Source organism: Stegostoma tigrinum, chromosome 18 (genome assembly GCF_030684315.1).
Source record: "Stegostoma tigrinum isolate sSteTig4 chromosome 18, sSteTig4.hap1, whole genome shotgun sequence".
In the NCBI taxonomy this organism is placed as follows: domain Eukaryota; kingdom Metazoa; phylum Chordata; class Chondrichthyes; order Orectolobiformes; family Stegostomatidae; genus Stegostoma; species Stegostoma tigrinum.
Genome location: NC_081371.1, coordinates 60,136,342 through 60,159,754, shown reverse-complemented (window position 1 = coordinate 60,159,754; position 23,413 = coordinate 60,136,342). Strand labels below are relative to the sequence as shown.

Here is a 23,413-nt window from a genome sequence, read left to right as displayed (position 1 = left end):
AACTCATATTCCGCTTGGGAACCCTGCAGCCCAATGGTATCAATGTGGACTTCACCAGCTTCAAAATCTCCCCTTCCCCCACCGCATCCCAAAACCAGCCCAGCTCATCCCTGCCTCCCTAACCTGTTCTTCCTCTCACCTATCCCCTCCTCTCACCTCAAGCCTCACCTCCATTTCCTACCTACTCACCTCATCCCACCTCCTTGACCTGTCCGTCCTCCCTGGACTGACCTATCCCCTCTCTACCTCCCCACCCATACTCTCCTCTCCACCTATCTTCTCCTCTATCCCTATTTGTTTCAGAATCCTCTCCCCATCCCCCTTTTCTGATGAAGGGTCTAGGCCCGAAACGTCAGCTTTTGTGCTCCTGAGATGCTGCTGGGCATGCTGTGTTCATCCAGCTCCACACTTTGTTACCAGGTGCTAAGTTCTTTTCTGATTGTGGGAGCCAGCAGTGTTCTACATTGCTGCCATATTACACTCTATAACAACAATTAAAAAGTGCTTCAGTTGTTCTGAAGTGTGTACAATGCCTGGAGGTGCTGTAGGGATGTTTTACTTTTTAAAACTTTTTAGTGTTAATTTCGCCACTGATGGATTTTGGTGCTGGCATTCTTAATTATTCTTGCTTTGACCACAAGGTGGCAGCCATAGATTAGATTTCATGTCTGCTTCTGCCTGATTGAGTCAGAAATCACATGACACCAGGTTATCGTCCTCAGGAGCACAAAAGCTGACATTTCGGGCCTAGACCCTTCATCAGAGAGGGGGATGGGGAGAGGGTTTTGAAATAAATAGGGAGAGAGGGGGAGGCGGACCGGAGATGGATAGAGGAGAAGATAGGTGGAGAGGAGAGCGTGGGTGGAGAGGTGGGGAAGGGATAGGTCAGTCAGGGGAGGACGGACAGGTCAAGGAGGCGGGATGAACACTTTGTTATCTTGGATTCTCCAACATCTGCAGTTCACATTATCTCTGAACTGTTTATAATCCAACAAGTTTATTTGAAATCACAAGCTTTTTGAGCACTGCTCAAAATCACAAGCTTTCGGGGCACTGTTCCTTCCACGGGTCTGGCGAGAGCTGCTCTCAGAAAGCTTGTGTTTTAAAATAAACCTGCTGGGACTACAAGCTGGTGTCGTGTGACTTCTGACTTTGTCCAACCCAGTCCAACACTGGCACCTCCACAGCGTCTGCCTGACTGGGCAGGTCTGAGAAGGCCGGGAGGCGCATTTGAGAATAGAGATAGGGCCACGGTCGACTTTAATTCGCCTCATTCTTATTTATGGTAACCTTGTGCACAATTCATGAACCCAACTCCCTTCTGCTGAAAACATTGACTTACTAATGTCACACCTTACACCCTTCACAAACCTGAGCTCATTCAAAGCTCTGTTGCCTGTTTCCTAACTTATTTCTGGCTGTTCAACACTTGTTTAATGGCTATACTGTTCTCCACTATTGGTAACCATCCATCATTTTGCCAGTGGCTAAGCAGACATGGCCTGCTGAGCTGAATGATTACTGAAGAGCCACTCAAATGTTGACGGTGTTTCAATTAGATTGTGTCACCTTCATTCTCTTGTTCCATGTCAATTGGTTAAAGATTGCTAAATTACATCATGAAATAGTGAATGATGCTGTTCTGACTGTCCAACTGATCTAGCAGCACATCAGCAATAATGTTAGCACAGGTCTGTACCTTACAATACAGATACCGTACAAACTTTTGATGTCTTTGATAAACTTACCTTGAGCCAGTTCCATAGAATAGAATCATTACATTGTGGATGCAGACCATTTGGCCCATCAAGTCCAACAAACACCCCTCCCTGATCCACCCCCTTCCCCATAGCCCTGCATTTCCCATGGCTAATCCACCCAGCCTGCACATCTGACTGTTGGAAAACACAGGAGGAAACTCACACAGACACAGGGAAAATGTGCAAACTATCTCCCAAGCGCGTGCGCACACACACACACAAACTCTCTCTGCCGCACACACTCATTCTCTCTCTGTCTCCGCACAAACCCCCTCCCACACACACACACACACACACACACTCTCTCTGCCGCACACACTCGTTCTCTCTCTGTCTCCCCACCCCTACACACACACACACTCTCTCTCTCTCTCTCTCTCCCCCCCCCCCCTCCCACACACACTCGTTCTCTCTCTGTCTCCCCACCCCTACGCACACACACACACACACACACACACACACACACACACACACACACACACACACTCCATGAGGTGAATGTGTATTTACAGAGACATTCTATTTTGTCCAAAAAGCATATAATTTGTACACAAAGCTGCCAATGTGGTGTTTTATAATTTGGGGATTTACATTTACATATTAATGAATTTAAACCTTCTAACTGATTAAAGGTTTAACAGCATCTTAGGTTCATTTAGTGCATCCTCATCAATGTTGTGAGCCTTTGGTCTTTTACTTATAAATTCTGTGTCTGATACAAGCTCGCTCACTAACACCTGAAGAAGGACTGAGGCTCCGAAAGCTCGTGTTTTCAAATAAACCTGTTGGACTATAACCTGGTGTCATGTGATTTCTGACTTTGTCCGCCCCAGCCCAACACCAGCACCTCCATATCCTGTCCCATAAAGGAACCATACTAAATGCCTTCTTCACCATTCTGTCTACCTGGGACTCCACTTTCAAGGAACTATGAACCTGTACTTTAAGGTCACTTTGTTCGGGAACACTTCCAATGACCTTACCATTAAGTGTATAAGTCCTGCTCTGATTTGTCCAATCAAAATGCAGCACCTCCCATTTATCTAAAATAAACTCCATCTGCCACTATTTGGCCAAATGGCCCATCTGATCAAAGTCCCATAGTACTCTGAGGCAACCTTCTTCGCTATCACTACACGACCAATTTTGCTGATATCTGCAAACTCACTAACCATACCTTCTATGTTCACATCTAAATCATTTATATAAATGACAAAAGGCAGGGGAGCTAGCACCGATCCTTGTGGCTCACCGCTGGTCACAGCCTCCAGTCTGAAAAGCAACCCTCCACCAACACCCTCTCTCTCCTTTGAACTAATTTTGTATCCAAATGGCTCACTCTCCTTGTTGTCTATGTGATCTAACCTTACTAAACTATCTACCATGCAGAATCTTGTTGAATGCCTTGCTGAAGGCCAACTGCTCTTCCTTCATTAATTTTCTGCATCACTTCTTTACAAGCTCAATCAAGTTAGTGAGACATGATTTCCCATGCACAAAGCCATTTTGACTATCCCAATTGGGCAGCACGGTGGCTCAGTGGTTAGCACTGCAGCCTCACTGTACCAGGGACCCGGATTCAATTATAGCCTCAGGCTGTGCGGAGTTTGCACATTCTCCCTGTGTCTGCGTGGGTTTCCTCCGGGTACTCCGGTTTCCTCCCACAGTCCAAAGATGTGCAGGCTAGGTGGATTGGCCATGCTAAATTGCCCGTAGTGTTCAGGGGGTGTGTGGGTTATAGGGGATGGGTCTGGGTGGGATGCTTCAAGGGGCAGTGTGGACTTTGAGGGCTGAAGGACCTGTTTGCACACTGTAGGGAATCTAATCTACTCAGTTCTTGCCTTTCCAAATACATGTAAATTCTGTCCCTCAGGATTCCCTCCAACAACTTGCCCACCACTGATGTTGGGCTCACCAGCCTATAGCTCCCCTGGCATTTCCTTACCACCTTTTTAAAATAGTGGCACCTCAGTAACCAACCTCCAGTCTTCAGCACCTCACCTGTGGCTATTGATGATACAGATAGCTCAACAGGAGGCCCAGAAATCACTTCCATCATTTCCCACAGAATTCTAAGCTACACCTGATAAGGTCACTGGGGAGTTTTCCATTTCTATGTGTTTTAAGACAACCAGCACCTCCTCCTCTGTAGTATGGACACTTTTCAAGTTATTGCTATTTATTTCCCCACATTCTGTATCTTCCACATCCTTCTCTACAATAAACACTGATGCAAAATACTCATTTAGTCTGACACCCATCTCCACACATAGGCGGCCTTGCTGATCTTTATGGAGTCCTATTCTCTCCCTAGTTTTTTTTGTCCTTAACGTATTTGTAAAATATGGGAGGAGATGATCTAGTGGTATTATCACTGGATTGTTAATCCAGAGATGCAGATAACGTTCTGGGGATTCATTTTGAATCCCACCAGGGCAGATGGTGGAATCTGAATTCAATAAAATATCTGGAATTAAGAATCTAATGATGACTGTGAATCCTTGTTGATTGTTGGAGAAGCCCATCTGGTTCACTAATGTCCTTTAGGGAAGGAACCTGCCATCCTTACCCAGTCTGGCCTACATGTGACTCCAGACCCACAGCAATGTGGTTGACTCTTAAACTGCCCTCTGAGATGAGCAATAAATGCTGCCTGGCCTGCTACATCCTCGTTCCGTGAATGAATAAAGAAAAAAATTGTAAGATCTATTTAGGCTTTCCTTAACCCTATTTGCCAAGGCTATCTCATGTCTACTTTTTGCCTTCCTGATTTCCCCTTTAAGTATACTGGTTTTATACCCTTCAGAGATTCACTGATCCCAGTTGTCAACACCTGACATATGCTTCCTTTTTTTTCTTGATCAGAGCCTCAATTTCTCTAGTCATCCAGCATGCCCTGCACCTACCAGCCTTGCCCTTCCCGCTCTATAGGGAACATGCCTCTGGGACTCTCCTTGTCTCATTTTTGAATATTTTCCATTTTCCAGCTGTCACTTTACCTGCGAACGTCACCACCGTGCCCCCGAACTTTTGAAAGTTCTTGCCTAATACTGTCAAAATTGGCCTTTCTCCAGTTTATAACTAACTTGTAACCTGGTGTTTAATATCTGACCAGGGCTGTAACAGCTCAGCAAACCATTCCAGCTGTAACCTGGGTCGTGGTGGGGAGTCTGGGCGAATGGTCGGACGGTCAGAGTCACAGCCCTCTGTCTCCCTCTAGCCACGACCTGTGGTACTGACAGAGTCCAATGTCATTGAACCAAGGATAGTAGGAACTGCAGACGCTGGAGAATCTGAGATAACAAGGTGTGGAGCTGGATGAACACAGCAGGCCAAGCAGCATCAGAGGAGCAGGAAAGGCTGACGTTTCGGGCGTAGACCCTTCATCAGAAAATGTTCTGCTCTTCTGATGCTGCTGAGCCTGCTGTGTTCATCCCGCTCTACACCGGGTTATCATTGAACGAGGTCCCGGGCTAAGTTCTCTGTGCTCTGGGGGGGGGGGAAGAATTAAATGAGCAAATGGATCAAATGGAAAGCAGTTAGGCGCCAGCAAAATAAAAAGTTGTGCAGATCCCAGATTTTGCTGCAAACAGTTTGGGCCACAGATTGGAGATATTTTTGAGTTAACCTATTCTGACATATCTCTGGATCAGGGACCTAAACTGGCCCCAAAACAGACTGTTCCTACCCTGTGGGGAGGGCGCAAACTGCCCACTCCGGATCAAGTAGCACTTGTTTATTTTTAAAGCCCCCCGCAAGTCCCTCTCAGACTCCAAACCTGAGCATTCGGTTCCTGCACGGTCTGCAGTCTGGAGACCAGTTACCCAGTGTTTCCCACCTCACTCTCCTCGCAAAATTCCCCAATTCGGGAAATGTAACCGCGTGCGCACATTTCTAAGCAAGTTGCACTGAGGTGGAAATTTGTCGTGTTTGTATATTTTTGTTTTTAAAAATGGAGCTGAACCGTGAGATAAAAAGAAGTTTACGTTGGACCCGATTTTAAATGCATTTTAATAAAGCCACAAAGTCCAGAAGGCAGTTGTGATTTTAAACTGTGCGGGTTTGCGAGTGGATCCTGGTATTTTTAATGTGAAAGTGAGTAGAGAGAGGGTTAAATTCACAACGTGAATGGAACTGGGCACGAGGTTTAATTCGCTATGGACATACCGAACTCGCAAACTCACTTGTTTAAAATGTTTGATTGCAACGTGGTGTTTGGGAAGGGAAAGCTGACGCTGTGTGTGTGTGTGAGAGAGAGAGAGAGTCAGATCGAGGGGAATCTCTTTAAATGAAATTCCTCTGCCCTTGTAATGGGAGCAGATTTTAAAAAAACTGCGCAATCGATCAGCATTCTCCCAGCTCTGAGTGTGAAACAGCCAGCAATGTAAACTCAGACTCCGGAACTAAACTGGGCTTCACTTTGTATCTGCCTTTGTCAGCCAAGGGCTGGTGAAGGCACCGAACGAGAAGCTCAGCAGAGGCGCAAGTGATGGAGGAGACTCAGAAACCAGCTCTGGCGTCCTGCTGTCGCCTCGCACACATCTTTCAGGTGATTTTTATTTCGTGTCTGTCATCTTTGGTCTGTATTGGAACTCCCGCTGCGCTGCTGAAACTGAGACAGATCCTAGTGTGTGTCAGACCTTCCTAAGGGGAGAATGTTGGACAAGTTAACCTTTAAATTCCAGGGACTCAATGATTGGAGGTAGCATTTAATCAATTGTTTGCATTTAGGAATCTCAGCTGGTGCAGAGATTGTTGTCAGACGTAATGCTCACTCTCTATATTACAGGTAGGTTTACGAGGGCCATTAGTTTATACCTCAAGAAACACCCACAAATCAAGCGTAATTATTGCAATTTGAAACAACGTTCGCACCTTAAAACAATTTTCTGACAGTTATCTTGAAATCTATTTAATATGGCAGAATTTGGGGTTAGTAATGTGCACTGGCACGTTTGGGAAATGCTATGTGGACTAAAACAGGAATTCTGCATACTGCTGTCTAAATTGTGCTACCCGCTTCCAGCTTCATGAAGGTGACGTTTTACTGTCTGTTTCACCATTGAAATTCATTGAACTGTATGAAGTTTGTGTTTTTGCGTAGCAGAGAATGACACTTACCTCGAAAGAAAGTTTAGGTCCTGTCAGTGCTAGTTTAAGTAAGGTCATCATTGTGCTGCTCCCTCATTAGATAGGGAGAGAGATGACTGGCAGTGGTTTAACATGAGGGTCACCACACCTCAGGTGAGAGGAGAAATTGAGAAGGAGGGTCCTTCATGGTAACCATAGTTGGTGTGGGAGGTCAACTGATGGTCATGGTATGCTGGCACATTACAAACCAGCCGTTCAGCTAACTGAGCTAACTGACCCTTTTGGTATGCCTGCACATTACAAACCAGCCGTTCAGCTAACTGAGCTAACTGACCCTTGTTTAAGTAGCCTCTTAACAATGTGACAGCTGTTAATTACTTATGATTGCCATCTTTGGCACTGAAAATCTAATAAACACAAATCTCGAGTTTCACACCGCCAAATTTATTGCTGTCAGAGATTTTTTAAAAGTTTGATTTTTAAATTTTTCTTCATTACTGTCTCATCTTTTCTTCTCTCTCTTAATCCAACCTTTCCCTAATTCACCTTCTGTACCTAATTCAACTCCAATTCACTCGGGTTTAATTTACACTTCCATCTCAAGCCTTATCCGGTTTATTTCCAAGCAGTGTGATTGGTGAAGGAGACGTGTTTTGTTGGTTATTCCCTTCACTTGGATTCTGGTTCTCCCGTGCTATGATACTAACACCTCACACGTCCAGTGTTATGTCACACAACCACATCAAAGCCTCAACATGCAGGCCACAAGCTTAATTCATGGCCGCTGCCTTTAAATTTCCTGTTGCGGCAAACTCTGGGCAATAATGGGTTTTACTGAGGTAAATGGCACACGACAAAACTGGGTAAGAGTTTTCTAAACTTCAACAAGTGGATTTAAAGTGATGCCCAAATGAGGCAAGGGTGGCATGACAAAAATTATTTCATTCAGTGAACCTTTAGGGTATGGAATGCACTGCCTGGAAATGTGGTTCAGCTGATACAGTTAAAAGTGCATTGGATGATTATTTGGATAGAAATAATATGCAAGGGTATGGGGGAGATAAAGCAGGAGACGTCCATGATGAGCTGAATGGTCTCCTGCTGTGCCATCATAATTCTGTGATTCTGTAAGGTGAACCCCTTGCTGAAAGTGTTAAGCTCGTTAATTTGGCATACAGCTTTCTCCTTGTACGTGCCTGTTCCTAGGGAGGTGAACGTATCCGAATCGGGATACATGGCAGGTGGGCTTTGTGTTGTTTGTCTTTAATGATGACGTCTCTGTTAAACAGGTTGATGAATGTGAAAGGACGAGAGAAACCCGCGTTCATAATGCGTGCGGGTTAACTGGCTGAAGGCAACATGATTAACTTCATCCAGGAATCTCATACACCAGTTTTAAAGCCTTTGGTGTGAAATCCTAACCTGCTGGGAATCCACAGTATTGGTGAGGTTGCCAAGAATGGATAGCGTCAGCCTACATGCTCGAGTCTCTGGAGTGAGTCATGAACCTTAAGTGCTATCCGCTGAGCCATAGCTAACTCCTCGTCAGGGCTGATAGTGTGTGGAGAGAAACTAAACGCTGCATTAAGAAAGCATGAATGGCATATTGGTCCAGATTTCAATAGCAATTATCTTTCATTCCTTCCACAGGTCGTTAGGATTTGTCTCATCTCCTACCCTCACCTCTTCTACCTGACGCTGTGTGTGCTGACGCTGAGTGGGGTGAATGCTAGCCCAGAGACACTGTGTGGGGCAGAACTGGTGGATGCTCTCCAGTTTGTGTGTGGCGACCGAGGCTTCTATTTCAGTAGGTTTACTGCGATCTTCTCTTTGATGTATCAGATTCTGAAAGGATTGAGCGGGTGGATATTAAGAGATTGTTTCCGATGCTCTGAGAATCCAACAATGGGTCCTGTACACAGACTTGGTGAGACCACACCTGGAGTACTGTGTGAAGCTCAGATCCCCTTAACTGAGGTAGGATAAACTCACCAAGGAGTGAAAGACAGGCTTCCCAGACAAAATTCTAGGAAGAAAGATTGGGATAGACTGAGGAGACTGCGAGGCAACTGAGCCTGTATTTCCTTCGTTTTTTTTTGAAGAATGAGAGGTGGTTTCATTGAAATATGCTATAATTTTAAAAGGATGGGCAGCTTAGATGCTGAAAGGATGTTTCCTCAGTTGAAGTGAGAAGAGAGAAATTTAAAAAAGACATGAGGAGCAACTTTTTTACACAGAGGGTGGTTCATGTGTGATATGACTTCCTGAGAAACTGGTGGATGTGGGTACAGTTACAATGTTTCAAAGACATTTGGATGAGTACATGAACAGGGAAGAGATGGATATGGCCAGGAGCAAGCAGGTGGAACTTGATTAGTTTGGGATTATGTTTGGCGTGGACTGGTTGGACCGAAAGGCCTGTTTCTATGCTGCATGACTCTATGTTGGGATCTACAACCAGGGAACCAGCCTCAGGATAAAGGACTGAGGTGAAGAGGAATTTCTTCAGTCAGAAACCAGTGGATCATTGGGACTGTCTATGGAAGCTCAATCATTGAGCAAGTTCAAGACAGAAATCAATGGATTTTGAGTTACTCATGCCATGAAGGGGGAGTGTGTTGAGGTTACTGATAAACCATGATCTACAATACTAGAACAGGGTCAAAGGGACTGAATGGTTTCCTCCTGTTCCTGTGTTTATAAAAACTCGTGGTGCAGTCTCGTTAGGACTGAGATGAGGAGAAATTACTCTGGAACATAGGAATCAGAGTAGACCATTCAACTCTCAATGAGATCATAAAGGTGGATAAATCCCAGGGACCCTAATCAGCTGTACCCTAGAACCTGTGGGAAGCTCGGGAAGTGATTGCTGGGCCCCTTGCTGAGATATTTGTATCGTTGATGGCCACAGGTGAGATGCCAAAAGACTGAAGGTTGGCAAACATGGTGCCACTATTTAAGAAAGATGGTAAGGAAAAGCTGGGTAACTATAGACTGGGAGCCTGACATTGGTACAGAGATAGCAGGAACTGCCGAAACTGGACAATCTGAGATAACATGGTGTGAAGCTGGATAAATACAGCAGGCCAAGCAGCATCAGAGGAGCAGGAAAGCTTGACGTTTCGGTTCGGGACCCTTCTTCAGAAATGGTGGAGGGGAAGGGGATTCTGAAATAAATAGGGAGACGGGGGAGGCGGATAGAAGATGGATAAAGGAGAAGATAGGGTGAGAGGAGACAGACAGGTCAAAGAGGCAGGGTTAGAGCCACTGAAGGTGAATGTAGGTGGGGAGTTGGGTGGGATAGGTAAATCCAGGGAGGTTGGACAGGTCGGGGGGTGGGTCGGGATGAGGTTAGTGGGTAGGGGATGGGGGTGGGGCTTGAGTTAGGAGGAATGGTTAGGGAGGCGGGAACTAGCTGGGCTGGTTTCGGTCTGTGGTCGGGGGAAGGGGAGATTTTGAAGCTTGTGAGGTCCACTTTGATACCATTAGGCTGCAGAGTTCCCAAGCGGAATATGAGATGCTGTTCCTGAATCTTTCGGGTGGCGTCATTGTGACACTGCAGGAGGCCCAGGATGGACATGTCATCTGAGGAGTTGGGGGGAATTGGAACAGAAATGGTTTGCGACTGGGAGGTGCAGTTGTTTGTTGCGAACAGAGTGTAGATGTTCTGCAAAGCAATCCCCAAGCCTCCGTTTGGTTTCCCGATGTAGAGGAGGCCACAACAGGAACAGCGGATGCAGTGTATGACTGACATTGGTGTTAGGCAAGTTGTTGGAGGGAATCCTGAGGAGCAAGATTTATATGTATTTGGAAAGGAAAGGACTGATGAAGGATAGTCAGCATGATTTTGTGAATGGAAAATCGTGTCTCACTAACTTGATTGAGCTTTGTAAAGAAGTGATGAAGAAAATTAATGAAGGAAGAGGAGTGGGCTTTGGTTATATAGACTTCAGCAAGGCATTCGACAAGATTCTGCATGGAACACTGGTTAGTAAGGTTCGATCGCACGGAATACGGGAGAACTAGCCATTTGGGTACAGAACTGGTTCAAAAGTAGAAGACAGATGGCGGTGGAGGAGTGTTGCTTTTCAGAGTGGAGGCCTGTGACCAGCGATATACCACAAGGATTAATGCTGGGTTCACTGCTTTTTATCATTTATATAATTGATTTGGATGTGAACTTAGGAGGTACGGTTAGTAAGTTTGCCAACTGGAGATGCAGTGGACAGTGAAGAAAGTTACCTCAGAGTACAATGGGATCTTGATCAGATGGGCCAATGGGATAAGGAGTGGCAGATGGGGTTTAATTTAGACAAAAATAAGGTGCTGTGTTGTGGAAAGGCAAATCCGGGCAAGACCTATACACTTAATGATATGGTCCTGGGGAATGTTGCTGAACAAAGAGACCTTGGAGCATTGGTTCACAGTTCCTTGAAAGTGGAATTGCAGGTAGATAGGATAGTGAAGAAAGCATTTGGTTTGCTTACCTTTGTTGGTCAGTGCATTGAGTACGGGAGTTGGTAGGTCACATTGCAGCTCTACAGGACATTGGTTTGGCCCCTTTCGGAGTATTGCATGCAGTTCTGATCTACCTCCTATAGGAAGGAAGTTGTGAATCTAGAAAGGACTCAGAAGATTGACAAGTATGTTGCCAGGGTGTGAGCTATAGAGAGAGGTTGAACAGGCTGGGGCTGTTTTCCTGGAGCATCAGGGGCTGAGGGGTGACCTTACAGAGGTTTATAACATCATAAGGGTCACAGATAGGGTAAATAGACAAGGTCTTTTCCCCAGAGGCGGGGAAGTCCAAAACTAGAGGACGTAGGTTTAAGGTGACAGCGGAAAGATTTAAAAAGGGACCTAATGGGCAACTTTTTCATGCAGAGGGTGGTGTATGTATGGAATGACTTACCAGAGGAAGTGGTGGAGGCTGGTACAATTACAACATTTAAAAGGCATCTGGATGTGTGCATGAATAGGAAGGGCTTAGAGGGATACGGGCCAAATGCTGGCAAATGGGACTAGATTTAAATAGGATATCTGATTGGCATGGACGATTGGATCAAAGTACCCGTTTCCATGCTGTATATCTCCATGATTCTGTGACTTTATCATGGCTGATATGTGGCGCAACTCCATATATCTGCCTTTGCCCCATTTCCCTTAAGCTTTTGTTAAGCAAAATATTATCTACCTCAGATTTAAAATTAACTGATCCAGCATCAACTGTTGTTTGTGGAAGAGAGTTCCAAACATCTCCCACCCTTTTGTGTGTTGAACTGCTTCCTAAAATCTCTCCTGAACGGCCTGACCCTAATTCTCAGACAGTGCCCCTAGTTCTAGAATCCCCAACCAGTGGAAATGCTTTATCTTTATCTATTCTGTCTTTTCCTGTTAACATCACTGAAAGGACTGGACATGTTTGGAATTCTACACCCCAGAGGTTCATGCTGCTCTACTGTTTAAAATACTGGATGAGGGAGATTTCTGGCCCCTCAAGGAACTGATGGATAGAGGGAGAGGGTAGAAAGTAGAGCTGAAGCCCAAGATCAGACACAAACGTACCAAATGGCAGAATCACACCCAGTGAGCCAAAGGATCTCCTCCTGCTCCTATTCTTATATTTGTACACTGGGATCGATCCACCCCTTGTGTCAAAGTGTGATTAAATGGCTCAGACTGTAACTGATGTCAGAACCATTCTGCATTGGCATGAGATCCTCACTATAATGCCAGGAGTTTCGAATTTAGGAATGACAAGTGCTGATTGTGTTGAAAGATCTGATGATAAGAAGCGGGTAACGTTAAACTTCTGGTTCTCAAAGCTGCCACACTAGGAGTTTCCTCAACTCCTGTCCGGATCTGCTGTAAACTCATTGATAGAAATTGATCACTGTGATTGGTCAATAACTCATTACCATTGCATCAATTTCAACCAAGATCAGAGAAGGTGGAACAAAGCGGACCTGGAACTTTCATCATTTACACTTTACCATTGAATCTTACAGCAATGAAGTAGGCTATTCAGCCCACTCCATCCATCTCCCCACATCCACAGCCTCGCAGATGCTGGTCTTCACCCTCGTTATTTTAGTCCTCATGATATCAAGAAATGGTTGGAGGCACTGCATATTGCAAAGGCTATGGGTCCTGACAACTTTCTGACAATAGTACTGAAGGCTTGTGCTCCAGAACCTGCTGTTCCCCTAGTCAAGTTGTTCCAGTACAGTTACAATACTGACGTTTACCTAACAATGTAGAAAATTGCCCAGCTATATCCTCTTCACAAAAAGCTGGACAAATCCAACCCAACCAATCACCGGCCCATCAGTTTCCTCTTGACTACCAGTAAAGCGATGGAAGATGTCAGTAACAGCGCTATAAGCAGCACCTGCTCAGTGATGACCAGTTTGGGTTCCGCCAGGACCACTCAGCTCCTGACCTCATTACAGCCTCGGTTCAAACATGGACAAAAGAGCTGAATTCCAGAGGGGAGGTGAGAGTGACAGCACTGGACATCAAGATCATAGAACGTAGAGCATAGAACATTACAGCGCAGTACAGGCCCTTCAGCCCTCAATGTTGCACCGACCTGTGAAACCAAACTGAAGCCCATCTAACCGACACTATTCCATTATTATCCATATGTTTATCCAATGACCATTTAAATGCCCTTTAAACTTGGTGAGTCTACTACTGTTGCAGGCAGGGCATTCCACCCTCTTACTACTCTCTGAGTAAAGAACCTATCTCTGACATCTGTCCTATATCTATCACCCTTCAATTTAAAGCTATGCCCCCTCATGCTAGCCATCTCCATCCGAGGAAAAAGGGTCTCGCTGTTCACCCTATCTAATCCTCTGATCATCTTGAATGTCTCTCTATTCTCTTGTTAGAGATAGTCCTCAATTGGCACTTATGTTGTGTGCATACTATTGGCCCTTGTCAACTCATTGCTGGTTATTTTCCAGGGCTTTCTGCATTTGGACACCGTCCCCCTCAGTATCTGAGAGGCGGTGAATGGTACAAAACCTTCTTCTCCCTAATGAAAACAGCCTCAAGTCCCTCAGCCATTCCTCATAAGACCTTCCCTCCATACCAGGCAACATCCTAGTAAATCTCCTCTGCACCCTTTCCAAAGCTTCCACGTCCTTCTTATAATGTGGTGACCAGAACTGTACACAATACTCCAAGTGTGGCCGCACCAGAGTTTTGTACAGCTGCAACATGACCTCATGGCTCCGAAACTCAATCCCTCTACCAAGAAAACCTAACTCATCGTATGCCTTCTTAACAACCCTATCAACCTGGGTGACAATTTTCAGGGATCTGTGGACATGAACACCGAGATCTCTCTGCACATCCACACTACCAAGAATCTTACCATTAGCCCAGTGCTGTCTATTCCTGTTACTCCTACCAAAGTGAATCACCTCGCACTTTTCCACATTAAACTCCACTTGCCACCTCTCGGCCCAGCTCTGCAGCTTATCTATGCCCCTCTGTAACCTGCAACATCCTTCCGCACTATCCACAACTCCACCGACTTTAGTGTCATCCGCAAATTTACTGACCCATCCTTCTATGCCCTCATCCAGGTCATTTATAAAAATGACAAACAGCAGTGGCCCCAAAACAGATCCTTGCGGTACACCGCTAGTAACTGAACTCCAGGATGAACATTTCCCATCAACCACCACCATCACATTTGATCAAACTGCTTCATCAATGACCTTTCCTCCATCATCAGGTCAGAAGTCAAGATATTTGCTGAAGATTGCACAATGTTCAGCACCAGTCACCACTTAAACTGCAGATGCTGTAAATCAGAACCAAAACAGAAATTGCTGGAAAAGCTCAGCAGGTCTGTTTCTGGCAACTTCTGGTTTTGTACCATTCACCGCCTCTCAGATACTGAGGGGGACGGTGTCCAAATGCAGAAAGCCCTGGACAATAACCAGCAATGAGTTGACAAGGGCCAATAGTATGCACACAACATAAGTGCCAATTGAGGACTATCTCTAACAAGAGAATTAAACCATCATCTCTTGACACTCAATGTAATGTGGAGTAATTCTCCACAGTGAATATCCTTGGGGTTACCATTGACTCAACTGCATTGGCCATATTCATACTGTGGCTGCAAAACCAAGTCAGAGGCTATGAATTCTGCAGCAGATAACCCCCCTCCTGACTCCCCAAATCTCATTCACCATCTACAAGGCACAAGTTAGGAGTGTGATGGAATACTCCCCACTTGCCTGGATGAATGCAGCTCCAGCAACATTCAACACCATCTAGGAAGCAGGAGATGGGTCTACTTGACAGGATACAAAGGGGGCTTTAGGGAAAATGGGAGAGAAAGTAGAGAAAGTTGCAAGTTCACGGCAAGGGCAAAAGGGAGCATTGGAACAAGTCCAGTCCAGTGGCTAGGGAAATGGAGGGCTTGCTAGTGGATAGATCTAATCTCTGTGATGAAGAAGAGCAGAATCTCATAACACTTTTTTTTGGAGCTAGAGAGGAACAGGGAAAGATATTGAAGCATTCTGAAGAAGGGTCGCTGGATTCAAAATGTTAACGCTGTTTTCTGTCTACAGATGCTGCCAGGCCTGCAGAGTTTCTCCAGCAATTTCTGTTTCTAAGGGGACAGTTTGGGGTTGAAGGGAAGTTGGGAAACTCTTTATGTTCCAGGTTGATCCTGGACAAGTCATTGTTTTGGCAAAGGAGAACAGGACCTGATAGGGTTGTATGTGGTCCAGCCAGATCTGGCAGGGAATGGTTAAACCAAAAATTCACCATATCTCCAGCCCTTTTCGAAGTGGATGAACGAACATATCTGAAACCTTGACAAAAGCATGTTTCCTTTCCAACCTTAGATTTTGTACAACACAGCATTTCTCCTGCCAAATGTATTTTTTTTGGCATCGATCATTCTCCTTGAGGCTTCAAGCCCATGGATCCAAGCCCAAAGTTCTCAGCCTGTGTGTTATGGCCAGGGTCTCGGGTGATGCATCAAATCATAAGGGTTGCTGGATTTCCAAATGTCAGCTGGTCAGAGAAACTTTCCTTCCTCAATGTGAAAATATATGCAGCATAAATATTACATATAATTTTATGAGTACGGAACTGCATTCGGTCTATACCACAAACAGGCCACATGACACCTTTGATCAGTGCTTTTGTTTAAGCCCCACACCAGCCTCTTCCCACCTACTTTATCTTCCTTTCTCTCTGTGTTTATCCAGCTTTCCCTTCAACATTTATGAACACACAATTTAAGAGCAGGAGTAGGCCGTTTGGCCCCTTGAACCTGATCTGCCATTCAACAAAATGCCTGATCTGATTACTCCACATTCCTGCCTGCCCCCTAACCTTTCACTGTCTCACTTACCAAGAATTTATTCACCTCTGCCTTTAATTGATCCAAAGTTCTGCTTCTAGTATCTTTTGAGGAAGAGATTTCCAAAGACTCATGGCACTCTGAGGGGGGAAAAAAAAAGTCTTCTCATCTGTACTTTGAATAGGCAATCTCTTATTGTTAATTCTGATCCCCCGGTCTTATAGTCACCCACAAAGGGAAATACAGTCTCCAAATGCACCCTCAGACGGTCTATACTGCACCCCTCAACCACTCCCTGTGGGAGCAAGTTCCATCTTCTCACTGTTCTCTCGGAAAAGAAGATTTTCCTGAATCCCTATTGGATTTATCAATGATGATCTTACTTATTTTCCTTTGGCATTGTTCTTCCTCACAAGTGAGAACAGTGTCTGCTTAGCACAAGGCAGGCTGCATTAAGTTAAAAATGACTTTCAATTTAACAAAAAGCAATGTTGCAATAAAATGTGAGCATTCCATTTTCTGATATAGTTCCCCCAACCTTTTGAGTGAGTTTTCTGGTAAAATGTGAGCTTTTTATTCTGATGTTGCTGTTGTAAATCAGTTTTGTACCTACCTTAAGGCCTCGGCAACCTGGGCGTCATACAGAGAGTAGGACTAAATGAAAGTATTTTTGCTCACACAGACAAACCCACAGGCTACAGGTCAAATGTCAGGCGGCCACACAGAGGGATTGTGGATGAGTGCTGCTTCCAGAGCTGTGATCTTAAGTTGCTCGAGATGTACTGCGCAAAGCCCCAGCGAGCAACTGGCCCCGTACGTATCCAACATCACACTGAGAAAGGACAGAGGGTAAGGAAATGTCATATCTTACCCATTGCCCTAACCTCCTCACCATAGTCATCACAAGATCCTGCAAATCAATCGTTTCAAGTGTGAGAAACAACAGTCTTCGGTCCCCACCACAAACTCCCCATTGATTTCACTTCCCAATCCCAGCCACTGCCTCAGCCTGTTTGAAACCCTGGACTGGGGAGGGAGATTCTGAACTCCCATCTTCTCAGTCACAAAGGAAAGTATCCTCATTTCCATTGTATCTCAACCTGAGCTCACTGCTGCATTTGCTACCTTTTGCTGCCTTGATGACTCCAGTGCTCCTTTGGAAGGTCTACCATCTTCCACCCACTTGAAAACCAATCCTACCCCCACCCCTCTCCAAATGTTTGTTGACTTACATTGGCTACTGTGTAAGCAACCCATCACATTTACATTTTCATCCTCATATTCAAATAACTTCTTTGGCCTGGCTTGTGATGTGTTCACATACATAAACCTGTATAACTGAAGCAGATGTTCCTCTAGCTCCTGCCTCTTGCAAATCCCCAACCTCTGACGTTCCATCTTTGGCAGCTGTGTGGACTCCAGGCTCTGAAATATTCTCCCTAAACTTCTTTGCCTCTCTACATCTCTTTCTTAAGACGCTCTTCAGAAATGAAACACTTTGATCAGGTTTTTGTTTACCTATGCTCATTTCATTTCCTTTGAACTCTCCCTAACTCTTGGCTAATCCCTCCTTGTAGCACTTTTGTGCACATTAATCCAAATGGTTGATTTTGAACCTTAATGCTTTACGCTTTGCAGCTCAATGTTATTCTTTCTTGCTTTTTTACAGGAGAATGCGTGGAGGAATCCCAACCGGGCTAATGCCAGCAGTATCCAGCGTAATTCCCGAATCTGAGCGATTAGGCAAGGAAGATGGGATCAGTGGCGAACCTGTCCCAGGATAACACTGGTGTGGGCTCACTGCAAAGCGATATAACTTTCCACAGTCAGAGTCACACACTAGTCACAAGTCAACAAGACAGATCTGTTATTGAGTGAGCTCTTCTATGGAAAGCACAATTTTTTTGCTGCCTTGTCAGAATTCCAGAGTTTTGTTGGGGGCCGGGGAATGCATAGAAGGTTTTTGAATGGATTCTTGCTACAAGAGAACAATGTGTCTTTCCCAGCAGGAGTGTTACATCCAAATGTCCAAAGCCGACAATGAGTTGATCAATTGCATTTTTGTGGATCATTAGAGGGCCAGAGACTAAGAAACAGATTTCAATTCAACTTGCAACCAAAGATTGTGGCATATTTCCTTATTAAGAAGCTAATTGTAATCGTAGATGGTGCTGGATTCATGGTTGATTGTGCAGGACACTAATATACATATCAGTAGCAGGTTTGCAAAATCAAAAAAAAATCATTCTATTTACATTGGGCTGCAACAAATTAGGACTTGCGTTTTCACCCAGGATGGGCTGTGCTAGGTTTGGGGAGGGCAAGTGATGGTGATAAGTTGAGGCTGTGGCTCTGATTGCAACTTATACGCAGTTGTGGCATGGATGCATGGCAGTAAGGTAATTTGGCTATAGGACAAAAATGCAAGCTAAGTTACAGGTACTTTCAATATTTGCACACTTGAGTGTGTTGATTTTTTGTAACTGCAGATACCATAAGATTACGGAATCCAATCTGATACAATTCCACTGATAACCCAGGATTTCAATCAGTACAATAAGGTCTCTGACTCCTCGGTATTTTGTTGCTAAGAAACTGTAATTTTTTAAACTTGAAGTTTGCACAAGGATCACACTATTCTAAATCAGGATTTTGTAGCTTCATCTCCACCTTTAGCAAATCTGCATTTTAAGAACAGGACTTCACTCTGTTCACCTTATAATGTGACAGTAACAACTTCTTTAATGAACTACTTCTTTCAACCTTTATCTGAAGGATAGGATTAGATTGAGTTTCCAGCACAGAAACAGGCCATGGGGAGTTAGTTAGCTCAGTTAGCTGGACAGCTGGTTTGTGATGCCAGTGGTTCAATTCTCACACTGGCTGTTATTGTCGAGAACTGGCCTGAGGTGTGGTGAGTCTCAGTTTAAACTACCACCGGTTATTTCTCTCCAGTGAGAATACAGCCCTATGATCTGGTAAGATTTGGTGAACTTTTAGATCACGTAATTGTGTGACACATTGCAGGAATGAAAGTGATGATGGTTAGATTTTCTCTGTGGTTGGAAATGGTCCTTATTCAGCATTTGAGTTGAGTGATGCAAATATAATTTACTATTTATCAGCCCAAGTCTGAATATTGCCCTGGTTTTACACCAACAGGAACACAAACCGCTTCAGATTTCCTCTTCTTCAGATGACTAAGAAATGGTAGGGAAGTGGGACCATTTGGGAGCCAGCATGGAGATGATAGGCTAAATTGTCTCATTCTGCACTGTAACAATTCTGTGCTATATTATTTGAGGAGATGTCAATGCAATTGACCGCTGTGTAATCATAAGCAAACAAACCCCTTCTGACCTTATGATGGAGGGACGGTCATTGATGAAGCAGCTGAAGATGGTTGGGCCTAGAACTCTAGCCTGAACTAGTGATGTTCTGGAGCTGAGATAATTGGCCTTTTACAACTGTAACCATCTTTCTTTTTGGTGGGCAGGAGTCAAAATAATCTTTTCTTGGGGCCTTTCTTGAGAATTTGTTAAGGGCTTTTAATTATTGGGGACTGCTTTTTGGATTTCTGGAGCTCCTTTTCTGTGCTCTCCAACTCATTTATTGGCTGATACAGTCACATAGTACCTTTTTATTTTCTGCATTTGTTTTGGCATCGGCATATTTGTACTCACAGAAGCAGTATCACCAACACTAAAATTATCAACCTTCTTTCCAACTTAATATGCCGCCATAATATGCAGGGAAAGCATTCATTTCCACTAAACTGCAATCAAGAGTCTACAATATTATTGTGGTGTGGGAGTTACATGCAAATCAAATCCAGACAAAGACAATAGACTTCCTTCCCAACAGGAGATCAGCGAATCAGATGGGATTTTACAGTAATTTACAATTATTGACACTAAAACTGGCTTACTGCTCCAGATTTATTTAATGAATTGAACTGTAAGTCACCAGTTGACATGGTAGGATTTGAATTCACATCATTAGCCCAGGCCTCTGGAGCACTCCAGTCCCGTTTATGATTCTGCACTCAAGGCAAGACCATTATGGCTTGGATGAGTGTCTAGTTTAGGGTTTAGATATGAAGTTTTTTGTGTGAAGGACAGCTGTAATTAGTTTACATAAATAGTAAATGGATAATCTACCATTTTACATGGCTCATTGCAAACCCACTTTACAACATTTGTTGGACATCCCTTTTCATCCTTTAAATCCTTCCCATGATTCCTTCCCATGATTACCACAAGCTTCTCACCACATATTATTTGCATTGCAAGCTCAATGATCACCACCATTCATTGCAGGTTGTCACTGTAGAACGTATCTGTGGATCACAGTAGCCTGAATTGTGTTTCTATATTATTGTTCAATTTTCTGCACAAGATACATCTTAAATAGGTACTCTTTATGGGTATTTACAGTAATTATAGTTTAGCAAGCAGCAGACAAGGCTCAATCTGGTGAAGAACATGCGAGAACTAAATAGGCAGAGAAGTTAAGACAATGTGTTGACTCTTAACTGTCCTCTGAAATGCCGCTCAGTTCCAGGGCAATTAGGGATGGGGAAAAATTGCTGGCTTCTCCCACATCCCATTTAAGAAAAAAGAACACAACAACTTCCAAATCTGAAATTGAAGTTAAAATAAATGTTTTAATGGTTTTCACTGTGTGGCTGAAATGGGTGATTTCACATTTTGAACTTAACTGTTTTACATGATGCTGGGGATGTACTTTATTTACAAGGCATTACTCACAAAGTATGTTCAGTTTGAAGGTGCTGTTATATCATTTATTTACCAAGTAATTGACCTCAAATTTTGTGTAACAAACCAGCCAACATCTTCTGAGAACGCATGCAGCAAACGTAGCTTTCACTGAACAATTTTGGTCAATGTCGTCTTATTATTCCAGATCCTACACTCCGGGCAGAATGGCAGAGAACAATTAGCTTTTATATTATCTCAAAAAACTCCATTAAAGCTGCAACTGTTCTATTTTAGGGATCCTTTCCTGGATATTGTTCCTCCCTAGTATATGCACTTCTGTTTTCCCAAATAGTTCTTATGTTCCGGGTATTGCTGGCAAGGCTGCTTGACTGTAAGAAGGCAGAAGCCTTTATCCCTTGAACTGGGGCTGACTTAAAACTGTGACAATCCAAGCTTGCATGATGCGCAGAGGTAAGTGTGTCATTTTCTCATGCTTCTTTTGGATAATTTCCTCATCAAACTTTTCAGAGATGTGCTCACTCAGCTCTCAAGCAGGTGGGACTTGAACCCAGACCTCCTGACTCACAGGTAGGGACACTGGGCGGCACATAGTATTCAGGAATATGTAGGTCAGGTGAGTTGGCAGTGGGAGATGTGGGGTTGCAGGGGGATGGGTTTTTGAAGGGTTGGTGTGCACTCTTTGGGCTAAGTGGCTTGTTGCCACACTGTAGGGATTCTTTGGATTACCAGTGCACCACAGGAGCCGTATACCATTGTCTTGTTGCAATAGAGTCATTAGAAATACATGTCAATTCTTGGAGCATTTGATTGATGAATTCGCGGGACAGCTAATCAATGTGAACCCTCAGATTATTATCTAAGGACAATGTGTGAAAATATAACAACAACTAGACCACTGCCGTTTTGATGATAATGAAGGTCTGCCATAATATGTAACTTTCATTAACTTGCACTGCCATTTGAATAGAGGTATTGCTATCACCATACTCCGTTCACCCTTTCAATCCAATGCAGCTTAGGTTCTTCAGTTGGTTTGCTAAAGTAAAGTTTGTTTAGGCAGAACATAAATGTTCACTGTCAGTAAACTTATTTTTGATTTCACAGTGAGAAGAAAATTTTTTTAAAAATTTGGGTTTCAGATTACTCACCTGAAAACATGTTAATCCATTGAAATTGACGTCAGGGTAATCTGCAAAATGAAACTAAAGAAGTATTTGAGGATCATAAAATTATTGGATTTCTATAAAATACTGGCAGATTCACTGCTGTGCTTCAGAAAAGGCAACTAGCCATCCTTTCCAGGGTTGGTTTATATGCATCTCTGGTCCCTTGACTTTGGAAAATGTCCTAACTATCCACAAAATCAAGAAATAGACCCACCACTACCAACTTGCAATGGGCAATGAGTATGCCATGCTGTCCACAGCCTCTGAACAACTTCAAAAAACAGAATCCTGCTTGCCATTTGTGACCACAGTTTTCAAATGAGACACTGACTTGCATTATCTACAGACTGCAATTTGTCGCCTCTGTGAGGTTGGCTAAATAAACCTCTTCAAACTTATCAAGGAGGTGTCTGTTTTGCTTTCAGATACAGCTGGGTAAACTTACTGCACAGCAATCCACAGAGGGTCAGTGCAGACTTGATGGGCTGAATGGCCTCTATCTGCAGTGTAGGGATTCTATTATTCTAAGAGCCCACAAACAGTGATACAATGGATAAAAGTTAAGCTGTTGGAGTTGTTTGATTCAGGACAGTGTGGAAACTCTTGCTCTTCTTTGAGTTAATCTAGTTAATCCTTAATTCAACACATTCAATTGGGTAGCCTTGGTCTGTAGTTCATGTCTCTGTAAGAAGCTCCATCTACATGATACATCCCACAACATTCTGATTGTGAATCTGCACTACAGATTGAGCTAAACACATGCACCTGACCTTCATACAACTGAATGCAAATTCTGTGCTACATGATTGATGAAATGATTTAATGTCATTATTTACTACATATTTTGGGAACAGACCAATGAACTTTACAAAACAAAGTAAAAGAGTTTTATTGAATAACTGAAGATGCAGAAAGCTTGATAAGGTGATTTTCAAAGCAGATAAAATGATATTGAGATGGTTAGATATTGCAAAATGTTATCAAACTAGGAATATACTTAATTAATTAATAAAATTTTCATGAACTATTAGTTTTCAATAACCTAAAGGTTTCAACAGTAGTGACAAGATGTCATGTGTCATGATCCAAGCTCATGTTACTCCTGAACAATTCAGATCCCAGGAGGAAATCTAGCTTGACAGACCTATTTTTTAAACTTTCAGTTAACATGGATATTCACTGAAACATAACCACATGAGGCTGCAGAGTTTTTCAAACAGAACATAAAATTTATTACTAAAAAGACAATAAAATACCAAACCAAGATATTTAGATTTAGAACACATTTTAGACAAAATGTAAACACACAGCAAATCA

The 23,413-nt window shown here is 43.6% G+C and overlaps 1 protein-coding gene across 2 annotated transcripts; it reads left to right on the top strand.

The window, feature by feature from the left end:
• The first annotated feature begins 5,894 nt into the window (after nucleotides 1–5,894).
• On the top strand, nucleotides 5,895–21,075 carry igf1 (insulin-like growth factor 1). Of its 2 annotated transcripts, none has more exons than XM_048548287.2 (4): nucleotides 5,895–6,309; nucleotides 8,502–8,658; nucleotides 16,871–17,001; nucleotides 17,858–21,075. In XM_048548287.2, the coding sequence occupies exons 1-4, from the start codon at nucleotides 6,250–6,252 to the stop codon at nucleotides 17,921–17,923; spliced, it is 414 nt and encodes a 137-aa protein (XP_048404244.1). In that variant the 5' UTR covers nucleotides 5,895–6,249; the 3' UTR covers nucleotides 17,924–21,075. The 2 variants fall into 2 exon arrangements, with proteins under 2 accessions (XP_048404244.1, XP_048404243.1); XM_048548286.2 differs by having other exon boundaries at nucleotides 16,871–17,037.
• The last annotated feature ends 2,338 nt before the right edge of the window (nucleotides 21,076–23,413 follow it).

Coding starts and splice junctions, on each gene's coding strand:
- igf1 (XM_048548286.2), top strand. CDS start 6,250: ATGGAGGAGACTCAGAAACCAGCTCTGGCGTCCTGCTGTCGCCTCGCA. Junction 8,659..16,870: donor CGACCGAGGCTTCTATTTCA/GTAGGTTTACTG, acceptor TTGCTCACACAG/ACAAACCCACAGGCTACAGG. Junction 17,038..17,857: donor ACACTGAGAAAGGACAGAGG/GTAAGGAAATGT, acceptor GCTTTTTTACAG/GAGAATGCGTGGAGGAATCC.